A 12,724-nucleotide genomic window follows, 5' to 3' on the forward strand; every position below is an offset into this window, starting at 1 on the left:
AGTAGTAGTAATGGTGGCTGGGAAACAAACTGGAGTGGTCTGAAATGAGTGATGCTGAGTGAATGTACCTGGATAAAGACATTCAAGGCGTCCTCGGGAAGATCTCCGCTCACCTCAAACGTTACAGTTAAAATACTCTGAGGAGGACATTCAAAAAAAATAACATGGAAGTGTTGTCAATCTTCACACAAATGAAGACATTTTTGTGGTGTGCAATTCCTGTGTGTTTACTGACAGATTTCACAACAGTGAAAGAATGTATCATATATTTTGCTCGAGTAAAAACAGCACATCACAATGAGCAAATACTCCATCACAAGTAAAAGTCCTGCATGTTGCAGCTAATTTGAACAACTTTACGTGCTGTTCTGTGGTTTATAATAATGCATTATTTTATGGACTGATCATGTGTTTGTTCAACTGTTCAACATTTTCCATTGAAATGCAGTGAAGTAAACATATGTAAATGCATACATTGGAAACAATCAAGCAAAGTACCTGAAAATGTACTAAACTATAGAACGCGATTAAGTCACTTTCAATGGCATCTAATGTGTTTTGAGATTTAGATTTTTTCAGGTTGTCGTTAACACCTAGAGTTCACTGAAAACCGTTATTCAAAATACATTTGAACGGATATTTATTTTGGTTCACTGAAACGGCAAAGTCATTATGAACGTTAAACAAAAGACATGTTTTTACGCCCCCGGCTGATGACTTTGTCAATGGCCGTGTCGAAAACCACAACTCCACTTGGCACCTGAAACTCAGTAATGGCACCCCTGTCTTTATCTGCCCCCTGCCTCCTTCACACACACACACACACACACACACACACACACACACACACACACACACACACACACACACACACACACACACACACACACACACACACACACACACACACACACACACACACACACACACACACACACACACACACACACACACACACACACACACACACACACACACACACACCCCTCCGATACTTCCTCACAGCATTAAAAGGGCACTTTGTAGATATCTGGGGGGTTTTCTGTTGAAGTGTTAAGGTTACACACTTCCTTGTCATTTGGTATAACAACAGAAAAACAGCATTCTCATTTACATGAAAAGAGCAACGTGGGGGGAAAGGAGGGGGGAGGGTTTGGGGGACGGGTAAGCTTCATGCGGGAAAGGGGAACCTGGAGAAAACAGACAACAATGGCGTTATTTACCCACACAAACAACCCCTCATCTGTCCTCATCCTGTGATAAAAGTTCATGGGTATAAAGCTCAAATGAAAACAAGATGAGGCCTAAGTGCCGCGAGAGCTCATTTAGTTTAAAGCCTAATGATAAACATAAAGAGAAATGGCTTAAGACTCATCCCCCAGAAAAAAAAAAGATATTTGAAAATTTGAATAAAAAAAAAATGACTTGAAATTGATGATTGGATATTGGAAAATAAATTGCATTTTCACACACAAAGTGGTGCACCAGTGGTTCCCATTCACATCTTCACATGCAATTGCTAATTGAATGGTGAAACGTGGCCCTTTATACTACACTTTATGACATCTGGATTCAGTTCAAAGAACTGTAAAGCAATAACCACGTAGGCAAGACTCTAGTCAGTCTAGCCAATGCAGTGTGCCTAGTCATCAGACTGTTTATGCTGCGGTGGATGACCCAGACCAGGTCTATTTGTAGTGTAACGAGAAAAAAACATCAAAAGCCTCCAGTTGATCTCAACACAAAAAAACACCAAAGCAGGGAGGGAGTTTTCACTCCAGTGTCACAGCCTGGGGGAATGCAAGGCACAATGTTAGCCCGAGGAGGAAGCATCCCTTTATCCTGTAGGAAATGATGTGTTGAAATAAATTAGCAAACAAAACAAGGAAAACCATAATAAGCGAGGCACGGAGGGCCGGTATCGGGCGGTCAATGAATAAAAAGAATAAAGTGAGTAAAGAAAGAGAGCGCACGGTCTATACCTTGTCGAGATGCGGTCTTGTGGATTTCACAAGTTGGAGCTTCTCTGCTAGACTTTAGGAGGAGAAGAAAGGGATTAAACATCACAACATATTTTTGTCAGTTTCATTCAACATAGTAGAGTCATTTCTATTAAAATAGTCAAGAGAATATATAACCACCATATATTTGCTTCCTCAACCTTAATCATATCAAATTCTTTTACTGTTTAAAAATGAATCAACAAATGCATCTGTAGGATGAGCATACTATACATGGCTGTTTTTTGGAGCTTCAGGGAATGGAACTGGTAGCTGTAATTTTGCCAGTTAAAACAGAAAAATGATATATTTAATGCAACCAGTGATGAGATTTCACACACAAATATTGCTTTTTTTAGGACTCAAAAGCTCTACAAAAAAGGTGGATTAATTACCAGAGGTGTAAGTTGCCATTAAACCCTTTTAATTATAGAACGTTTAAATCAAGATTTTAAAATTGTTCTTATTTTGTGGGATGTTAAGTGTTTTATTGCTTTTGTAGTTTGTTCTGTAACTGTATTGCCTTCCTTTGTAAAAAAACAAACTTTTTTTTTATATTAATGATACTTTGCTGATCAAATCAAAGGTGAATTAGAAGCACCATCTAAAGCAAGCAAATGTACACAAGAGATTTGATTTCTCCGCCCATGTGTTCATGCAGCGTGGAGGCACATGGACAGTCTTAGCCTTTGTCGCCTGTCTCTTTACAGTATACTCTGTGTGCTGTATCGGTGCTTAATGACACAGCTCTGAATGGACTTGTGAAAACTTTAGAAAATGGCAATTAAGTCCTACAAAACACCCACCACCACCCCCAAACAAACGTACTGCCCTTGTTCTCCCCTATCCCCCCCCCACACCCCTTCAAATTGTCCCTGACCTCACAAGGAGGCTAAATGTTGTGTCCAGCAGCTTGAGCCCTGCGTGCTGCTAGTGCCACACAGGCGGAGCTGGTGGGGGGCCGCTTCAAACAGCCAGCGTGGGATGGATGGGGGTGGGGAGGGGGGCCTGGACTCTCAAAGGCAAAGGAGCTATCTGTTGGAACAAGGTTGGGGGGGGGGGTGCAGTGGACACACAGAGCTCTAATCCTCTGCAGCTGGTCTCAGAGACACTGACCGGAGGGCCCATGTAAGAGAGCTTTAACACCGCGGCCCGTTTCATTCACATGAAAGGATGAACACCGGGCCCTATTCATGAGAATGACATTCTAGCAGTGGGTTACAATGTGATGACCACCCTGCCGTGTAACAGTGGGGACGCTCAATAAAAAGAGTCTGTTAATTAGAGAGAAAACGTGGCGAGAGCAACGGTATTAAAGACCGCTGGGTGCATAGTTCAGACGCACCCCGGAAAACAAGAGCCAATCGATGAAGTCAAAATGAGCTCTTGATCTTTCACTGATAGTTTTTAGAATGTCAGTGGATAAGTTCGACGAGATGTCAGTGAAGATATGTTGGAGGTAACATAAAGAGAGCATTGACAATTATATTTTTTATTCATGTAAAAAAAAATGGATTAATGTCTTGCTCAGTATGTTTTTGTATCATATTTGGTCTTGTATCAAGCACTATATATAGACGGCTTTATCCTTTTTAAATGAATAAATCAGGTGATATATCCATTTCAAACTCTTGATAGCTGTGTCGGTAAATGCATCTGTTGTTGTGTCGGACTGAGCGGTGCAACATCCTGGGATTTTGTAAGGGTCATTTGAGAGCTCCAACAAGTGATGAAAACCCGAATTAACAACTAACCCTTTTTTATTTTGCCTTTTCCCTTCATTTTTTTTCTTTCTTTAATTTAGATTTTCAGATATGAAAAATGTCCCACTCAGCAATTATTAAAATACAACTACTTTCGGAAATCCTCAAAGATGGGGGCGCCTTTAGCTCAGTTGGTAAGGCGTCCCCCTCCCGGGCCGGGCCCAGCAGCAGACCCGGGTTCGATTGCCACTCGCGGTCGTTCTCTGCATGTCACTCCCCTCTCTGCCCCATTTCACCTCTGTCTCTCTGCACTATCAATAAAGCATAAAAATGCCCAAAAAATATCTTAAAAAAAAAAAAAAAAAAAAGAAATCCTCAAAGATACTGTATATAATATGTGAGGAATGCCAATATTGGAAATATGCTTTAAAATAGGGTATTCCTTTTTTTGTGAAGTATGTTTCTTGGTCGTTAACATATATACAGTATACTGTATATATACTTTTTCACCCTGAAATGAATCCATTTTGAAACAAATACGAGACAAAACCAACTCACTTTGCTCCATCCTTACTGTCAAAGGCATGCAGATCCAGCACTTCAGACAGATCTACCCTGTAGAAGAAAATCACTGATTATTTGACTTCAATATATATTTACTTAAAAAAAATCAAACTACACCACAATGTGTTACAAATCAACTAAGACTTTTCAGCTTATTCAAGTTGGCTAAAAACGAACATTAACGGAAAGCGAGGGAAATGAATCCAGCAAAAAGCTGTGGGGATGTTTTTCCGATTAACCCCTCGCTGCACGCTGTCTTTCATCTGTTCACCCTGGGCTCAACTCTGTGTGTGTGCAGATCCAAAACACACCCACAGCTTTGATATAGATACACAGATGCTACCTGGGTCCAATAACACACTTTATGCTAACACAGACTGCACATATACACACACAGGTTTTGCGCACAGGCACATTCACACATACACAACCCCTCATCGGTTCGAAGACCCGGGGTCAAAGAGCAAAGACTTCTGGGTAACTGGACACTATTGAAGGTTTGGTATTTACTCTGGAGCAGTTTGTGGATGTATATATATGTGTGTGTGTGTGTGTGTCGGGGGTTTGTCTTGAACAATGTCACGACTTCATCTTTGATACAAAGATCTGAGCAGGAACGGCATTTGGAGTTCATCTGTTACATTAAACAAAGCAGGGAACCTGGAAAAATAAATAAATATACAAAAAAATGCTGTTCATCAATAGATAACTTACTTTGATCTCTGGGTTTCGAGGATCTTGACGAGACCATTTATTGACCTAAGGTGTTCGAAAAAAAAAGTTAAAAACTTGGGTTATAGACAAAATGAACCTTGTCCCTACCACTTTACCCCCCCCCCCCACACACACACACACAACTTTGTTCTTTTTGACTTAATAAAGGAGATAAAGATTAATAAAATAAAAAGAATGAGATACTAAAAGACAGAAACCAAAACAATCAATTGAAAGCCATCAAAAACATGTAGGTCTTGAGTTTTGCCTATAGAGGGTGAGCATTTGATTGGTAGTGGAAGGCTGTTCCAAAGCTCTGGAGGTGCGATCTCCTTTACCCACTAGCCTCGATCGTTGTTACAGATAAAAAAGCAAAACACTAGTAGAAAAAAGGGTGTGATAAGCAAGCTGAACCGTGACGCTAACCTGACAGCCTCTCGTGTTTTAGTGAGTTCCTTCTCAGTCACCAGGTCTGTCTTGTTGATGATGGTCAGGTCAGCGACAGCAATCTGCCTAAAATGACGTAAATACAACAATCAGCTTATCTGAAAATGTGACACATTGTGCATAAAAACAAGAGGGAAAGGAACCGTGCACCAAGATCAGCTTCTCTCTGACAATTACATTCACACAAAATTTTAATTGTGTGTAAAAATATAAAACTAAACAGTGTGTTCGGACAGGTTTCTTTACCAGCCGTGTGTGTGTGTGTGTGTGTGTGTGTGTGTGTGTGTGTGTGTGTGTGTGTGTGTGTGTGTGTGTGTGTGTTTGTTTTCCTGGGTGGCGGTGGGCGGTACATGCCCAACTCAAATGGGAGCTGATCGCTGTTTAGTTTAGAGGTGAAAACACAAACAAAAGCCCAAGAATGCAAAGGGGTCGTGCAACTGGTCTTTCTTCAACAGTGTATTTGTTCAACAACATCACCACCACCACCACCACATCCACACAGCTGCTGGAAGAGGCCAACAGAGAGCAAGAGAGAGAGAGAGAGCACCCAGGGAGACAAGACAGGCGGGTGGCAACAGTACCTTCAACAGCACGTCATGAGACCTTTGCATGGTGGACACTGGGTGCTTTGTTTAGTCTTAAAGGAGTAGTGTACATTTTGGCAAAACGTGCTTTAATTGCTGTGTTGCTGTTTGATAACACAGATCCCATACTGGCATGTGCGGTAAATGTAAAGCTACCATCAGCTAATGATTAGCTTAGCTTAGTTTAGCACAAAGACTGGAAAAGGAGGGAAACAGCTAACATGGATGTGCCCAAAGGTATAATGAATATAGTCAAAATGTTATATCTTGTTTGTGTAATCCATATAAAAAGTGTAAAACGAGCAATATGATTAATCTACTGCATGTAAGAAAGCAAATAGGTGTATTTCCTAGACTATTTCCTAAATAAATAAAAACACAGCAAACGTACTGTACCTGGCTGCTTCATTGACGAGTCCCTCTGCTTTTTCCTCTATTAGTTGCTGCAGAAAAGCATAGTGGTCATTACTTGCACAAGCAACCAGAGACTAAATATGACCAACTTTAAGGACACATTTGTGGAAAAAAATGTAAACATCAGCGAGTGTTGGCAACAGCCTACGGGAAAATGTGGCAATAACTTGGTAAAAACAAAAATGCCTGCATTTTATCTTTGTAAACTAAGTTACTTTCTCAACACATGAAAACCAAAGGAGATAGCTTTTCATTTTCCTCTTGTGTCCGGTGCAGGGGCCGATAATACGCATTATTTTCCCCCCTGAAAAACCATTTGATATGTAATGACAGAGCAGGAGGCGTTAATCTGGAAGCTGACCCCCTGATTGTCAATCTGACATTAAACTGTCACCACGCACATCACAGCCCCGATTCATTTCTGAGGAAAGAATGACACAAACGTATTAAAAAAAGAACTTAATAGAATGGCCAACCGCTGCTTTTTTTTTTAACCAACGACCTCTGCACCAAGAGACAAATGCTTTCTCAGAGGGTGTGAGGCAGAGAGCTCCAGTTACCATGAAACCCCCTCAGACAGACAGACGGATATTTCATGGGACGGATGAGGGGACAGACAGGTGAGCGCATGTGACAGTCCTATTAGGATGGTCACATCTCCGATATCAATTACTCCTTCACTATAACTTATCCTCTCCTTCCTTCTGACATTATCCCCTTCATCTGCCCCCCCCCCTAATGAAAATACCGAGAGAGTGTAGCACCTATAGGCCGTGAAATGTGTCACCTCACTGAAGACTGAGCATGACACCTTCAAAATTAAAGCCCATTATCTTGGTGTCACTTGTCCTGTTCCTTTTAAATAGCATAGGGAGGGCAGGATGTGTGGTTTTGTGTGTGTGTGTGTGTGTGTGTGTGCATGTTTGTCTGTGTGTGTTTGTTATGTACCGCAGGGTTTACAAACAATCTCACAAGTTTAACAGCTTATTTGGGACTGAAAGTCACAAAAAAAGCACAATTTATCAAACTTTTGCTATAAGAGGAAAATACAGCGAATGCTTCAAGGTCTGGCTACAAGATGGTTCTGGCTGCAACAAGTGATTATAAAAATGTAAAAAAAAGATCTTGTTTTCAATTTTAAAGAGTCTATCAAATGTCAAAAATATTGTGAAAAATGAACATCATAAGCAATTGATCAACTCTTGATAAGGGTCTCGTTTCATTTTCTGTCGATTCATTTTGCAATAAAAGTGAAATTCTCGGGGCGCTCCAGTGGGTAGTGGGTAAAGCACGTAACATATAGGCTCAGTCCTTGTCACAGTGGTCCACGGGTTCGAATCCGACCTGTGGACCTTTACTGCATGCCAACCCCCTCTCTCTTCCCAGTTCCACTCTGTGCTCTCTGACTTGAACTGTCAAATAAAGGTTGTAAAACGCCCCAAAAGATATCTAAAAAAATAAAATAAAATTTAAACAAGCAAAGAAGCTTCTTAAACAAAGCACATACCTGCAGTCCATATTTGGCATCGATAACGGTCACGATGCCTGGGGATAGTGAAAGTAAAGAAATAGTGATCAGTTCATCAAACCGAAATTGCACCTTCTTTCTCTGAATTGCAGACGGCCTTTTGGTGTTTGGTTTTGTCTGTTTGTCTAAACCACTTTTGTCAGAGTTATTTGGAGGTGCACTTTTGGCCGGCTGGGCTGTCACAACACAGCCGACAGCTGGGAAACGAGTGTGAGGAGACACAGTAAAATAAATACACAAACAAAGAAAATATGTACTTGTTTCTTAAAACAAGGCAGGCAGCTCAGTCAGAAATAAATGTCTAAAAATTGCACTATAGTTGGAGCTGGGTTTGACCCCATTAGACCTTTCAGTGTTAATTGTTTTTGAATGTTAAAGTAAGACTCATGTTTCATCTAAGTATCTTACCATCCAAATAGATGTCACTGCCAAGCTCTGCATCCACCCAGAACATGGAGGCCACAGCTCCTACCAGAGGATAGGAACTGGTGTGTTAGAAGTTAATGGCTGACATGCATACATAAATCCCAAACATTTTAAATGTCAAGCAGGTAAATCGTAACTTTTTATTCTGTAAACTTTCCTAATGTGTTTTCATTAAAACCTTTAAATAATAGAAAAAAAATACACAAACATAAATAGCATGTTACACATGAATAACTTAGGTTAATCAGGTAAACACTGTGGGACAAGTTTGATGATGTGAGAATGTTTTGCAATTATTGGAAATTGGTTGAAGGAGCTAACCGTGTTTTTTTTTTAGATTTGTCACTATATCTACTGTATGACATATTACTTAGGTTAAAATAATTTGAATAATAATTGCAACTAGTGACTATTATAATTAATTAATTTGGACAATTACGTCTTTAAAATGTTAGAACATTTTCAGTCTAGAAATGATGAGTAATTTTAGCGTTAATTCACTTTATACAATGAAATCCACACCTACATTTTTTGTATTTAAACTCAGTATTGCAATATTTTCAGAACCCCTGCATTTTTGTTGTTGTTGCTAGAGCTCTGTGGAGCAGATAAAACCAATATCAGAAGCTTTCAATTGTTTATCTCCCTCTGGTAAATTTGGTTTGTTTCCATCTTCCTGTGGACGCGGCTATTACAAGACCCCTATGTCGCCGTGCCGGGCCACAGCTTGTTCACATAATGCACTTTTGTCAAATGGCCGAGCGAGAATAAGAAAGCATTGTAAATATTTGATGGATGCGTAATGAAAACACTGTTTTTGAGTGGCATGTTTCACACAACTCATCCAACCTCTGCCTGAATGAAAAACAGGAGAATCCCCCCGAGAGCCTTTATGATTGACAGCTCTGCCAGGGCCAATGACGGACCTGTCCTAGTCCATAAAAAGTCCTGTCCCGCCCAATGACGTGGCCAAAGCAGTGAGCACTGAGGACAGCTCCTGTAGCCTGGCCCATGCCGCTACCTCCTGACACCTGTCACTTAGCGACACACCCCAGTTGTTACAGCGCTCGCCCTGTGATGGCATATTGATTTCCTGATTCAAAACTAAGGAATGGATGGACTGGCTGCCCTAATGGAAATAGCCCTCCTCGGATGCTCCAGTCACAGACACAAGTCTGGTCCTTAGAGTTACAAAATGTTGATATGGGTTTTACAAAGAAACCTGCAGGCTTTTAAACAATATTCACACACATAAAGAGAAAAAGCACTCTATGTCATTGCTTGATCAGGTCATCCCGGAATAATTGTGCAGGGAATATGTTCTGGGTTACATGAAAAGACAGAGCATGCTATGAGAAGAGGCAGTCTGAAGCCTAAATTGACGCACTTATATACAACAGAGTCAAGAATGGCATTTTTAAAAAGTGGAAATCCAAGAAAACGCTAACATGGCAGTTAAATTACTCTGTTGGTACCTTTTTAGCCTTATACCTAATAGCTGATATATTTAAACTTTGCAAACACGTGTGATACCTGGATCAGCGAGTCCTGTGGTTTCTAAGAGGATGTAGTCAAACTTTCCTTTCTTCTCCATCAGGTTCTCGATGGCTTTAAGACCATTGTCCCTGTAAAAAAAGGTTTAATAAAAAACAATCCCGGGTTGTAAACCCAGTGAACTACTCACAAATCATACATTTTAACTCAATGAAATAAAATAATAAACCTAATAAAACTGCTTATAACCTAATGTGTCCTCTCTTTGTTTCCAGGGCTTCGTGGTGGAGATAAGGTTCTGCTGGACCCTTATTCTTCACATATGTTTTACAATCTACCTGTATCTGTAATTGTGTCATCTAAATGTGTTTATTTTATGATTTGTCTGTTAGTCAGTTCTAACATCTATTGCATGTCTGCGGTCCTTAGATAAGGATCCCTCCTCTTTTGGGGGAAGAGTTTTTCCTTATACGAGATTGTTGGTCTCAGGGTGTTGTATGCTATGCAGATTGCAAAGCCCACTTAGGCAAATTTGTTGTTGTTGGGCTATATAAATTTAAAAAATCAGGCATTAGCCCAGGAATTTAAACTGCAGCACCAAAAGGAACAACCTCGATTAACTACTGTCAGCCCAAATGAGCCATTTTATCTACATACTTGACAGAGCAGCAGAGGCAGCCGTTTCTCAGCTCCAGCCACTCCTCATACAGCTCTCCAGCATGGCTCACTGCAAGGGACTTCTCAAGGGCGCTACCTGCAGGTGGAGGATGGCAAAGATAAAAACAAATTATCTGATGAATACTGACCAGCTTCTATCAAAGAGGACATTATCTCTATATTTTCGAAGATTAATGCAGATTTCCAAATGCCATATAAAGGAGGTTTTTACACCGCTTCAACAAAGTCAAAAAATAACACCAGCCAAACCAGCCTATGCTTAATACATAACAATATAACAAAGATACGCTAATTTAAAACTATTACTAAGTCCAAAGCAAACATATGACACACATTGCCATGCCAGAGTTCATCGACTTAAAAAAATCTGAGACTGGATCGGTCTCAGTCAACTTGTTATTATGCTGCCATCTTGTGGACCGGTGAAGAAATAACTAACAAAAATCAAGTCTGGCATCCAGTCTATAGCACAATCAGTGTGCAGCCAGCATCTTTGCATCTCAGTTCACTCACTATTAATAATTTTGATTTTTTTAGGACATTTATTAGTTTACCCTCTCCAAATTCATTGAGTATGACAGCGATCCGCTTGTTGTGTTGTTCTGTTAAGATATAATTCATGAGTGTGGTCTTTCCAGCACCTGTAAAGAAAGCACATGAGTACAAAAGCGTACAATGCATTAGGTTCTGCATCAATACTTTAGCCATTTTATCAAACTAAAATTCTTTATTCCTTATTTATTTGGATCCCCATTAGCTTCCACAAAGTGATCACTTGTCTTCCTGGTTATTAATACAAACAATAACAACACAATCACCCAATATCAATGAAACAAAAACAAAACAAACAGCAATAAATGACTGAATCAGACAAATAAAATAAGAGGAAATATATAATGAAATCATAATGAGACAGAACAATACTCTAGTTTAAGAACAGAGCAGCGTTTCAACTATAATCTCCTTTGTACGCTCACTAAAGCTGTGGAGAGAGACACAGTTCTTCTCTCACCGAGGTAGCCTGTGATGATGGTGACAGGTATTTGCTCTCCATTAGTACCAGGCTTTGTGTCGATGGGCACCAGCTCTGGGCAATCATCCTCCTCCTCCTCCATCACCATACCCTCCATAGCAGAGACAACGTCTGTGAGTGGGGACTCAAGGTGGATCTGATCTGATGAATTGGGAAATAAATATAAATTTAACAGATCGATTTATCGATTAGTAGATTTTTTTTAAACTTATTTCCAAAGCAGCATACACATAACTTGTAAATATACTTCTGTCCATATTAGCACTGTAACTACTACACGTTACCATAATATGACCCTTACTTTTTTAATATTAGGATATATAAACATCAATTACCATTTCACTGCTTTTTGCACCTCTGATCAGATACTAAACTGCATGAAGATTATTATCTAAAATCGCCTATTATGATATCTAGTGAAATGTGTATAAATTATTCAGTCATAAAGATATTCAGGGGAAAAAAAACAGGAAATAAGATTGATGACTTGGTTTTAATCCCTCTAAGAACCATGGACATATAAAGAAAGCTTAGAACACATTAGCAGTTTTAGAAAGTGTGTAGGCTAGTCACTGAATGAGCATGTAGCTCACATTTAGCATTGCCTTTATCTCCTTCTAATACCGGTTCAATTCGCAGCGACAGCAAAACCTAACGACCTTCCATGCTTCATAAAGGCTTATTACACATCAATATTACAAGCCTCTTGTAGAAGTAAAGATTTTAAAGTATTTTTCACCAGGAAAATGCTCTCACCTGCTCTGCTGTTGCTTGTATTGACAGCGTGCTACACTTGTAGAGACTCCGTCAAAACCCTGAAGTGGCAACAATGGTTCCGCTTTTGTTCAACTTTAAAATGGACATAAAAGTCTGCAGGAAGGCAGGGAAGAATATACCATCATAATAAAGCGACGAGGAAATTATGAATATTTTTGAACGACAATAAATACACAGAAATGTTGTCTCCTTCCGTTGCTGTAGTTTGTCATACAACTAGCCTAATCTTGGTGTAGTGACAAACATCAACCACAAGAGAGCGACCAGTTTATGTCCACCAGAACCAGAATCAGTTTTATTGACAAAGTGTAAAGCGATATAAGGAATATCTGATCGGTTTTAAGTTGCTCTCAATATAATTA

General features: G+C 39.8%; 1 protein-coding gene across 1 annotated transcript in view; it reads right to left on the reverse strand.

Moving 5' to 3' along the window:
* cbwd (COBW domain containing) overlaps positions 1–12,392 on the reverse strand; it is a 14,089-nt gene extending 1,697 nt beyond the window's left edge. Inside the window, exons 1-13 of the mRNA XM_080048751.1 lie at positions 12,342–12,392; positions 11,565–11,726; positions 11,107–11,193; positions 10,532–10,628; positions 9,914–10,005; positions 8,363–8,422; positions 7,934–7,971; positions 6,409–6,455; positions 5,408–5,494; positions 4,982–5,026; positions 4,262–4,318; positions 1,983–2,034; positions 69–137 (exon numbers count right to left, since the gene is read on the reverse strand). Coding sequence (XP_079904877.1) covers positions 69–137; positions 1,983–2,034; positions 4,262–4,318; positions 4,982–5,026; positions 5,408–5,494; positions 6,409–6,455; positions 7,934–7,971; positions 8,363–8,422; positions 9,914–10,005; positions 10,532–10,628; positions 11,107–11,193; positions 11,565–11,682 — 849 coding nt within the window. The 5' untranslated portion in view covers positions 11,683–11,726; positions 12,342–12,392. The remainder of the gene's footprint in view (positions 1–68; positions 138–1,982; positions 2,035–4,261; positions 4,319–4,981; positions 5,027–5,407; positions 5,495–6,408; positions 6,456–7,933; positions 7,972–8,362; positions 8,423–9,913; positions 10,006–10,531; positions 10,629–11,106; positions 11,194–11,564; positions 11,727–12,341) is intronic.
* Between the last annotated feature and the right edge of the window lie 332 nt (positions 12,393–12,724).

This window comes from Ammodytes marinus, assembly GCF_949987685.1.
Source record: "Ammodytes marinus genome assembly, chromosome: 2".
Classification (NCBI taxonomy): domain Eukaryota; kingdom Metazoa; phylum Chordata; class Actinopteri; order Uranoscopiformes; family Ammodytidae; genus Ammodytes; species Ammodytes marinus.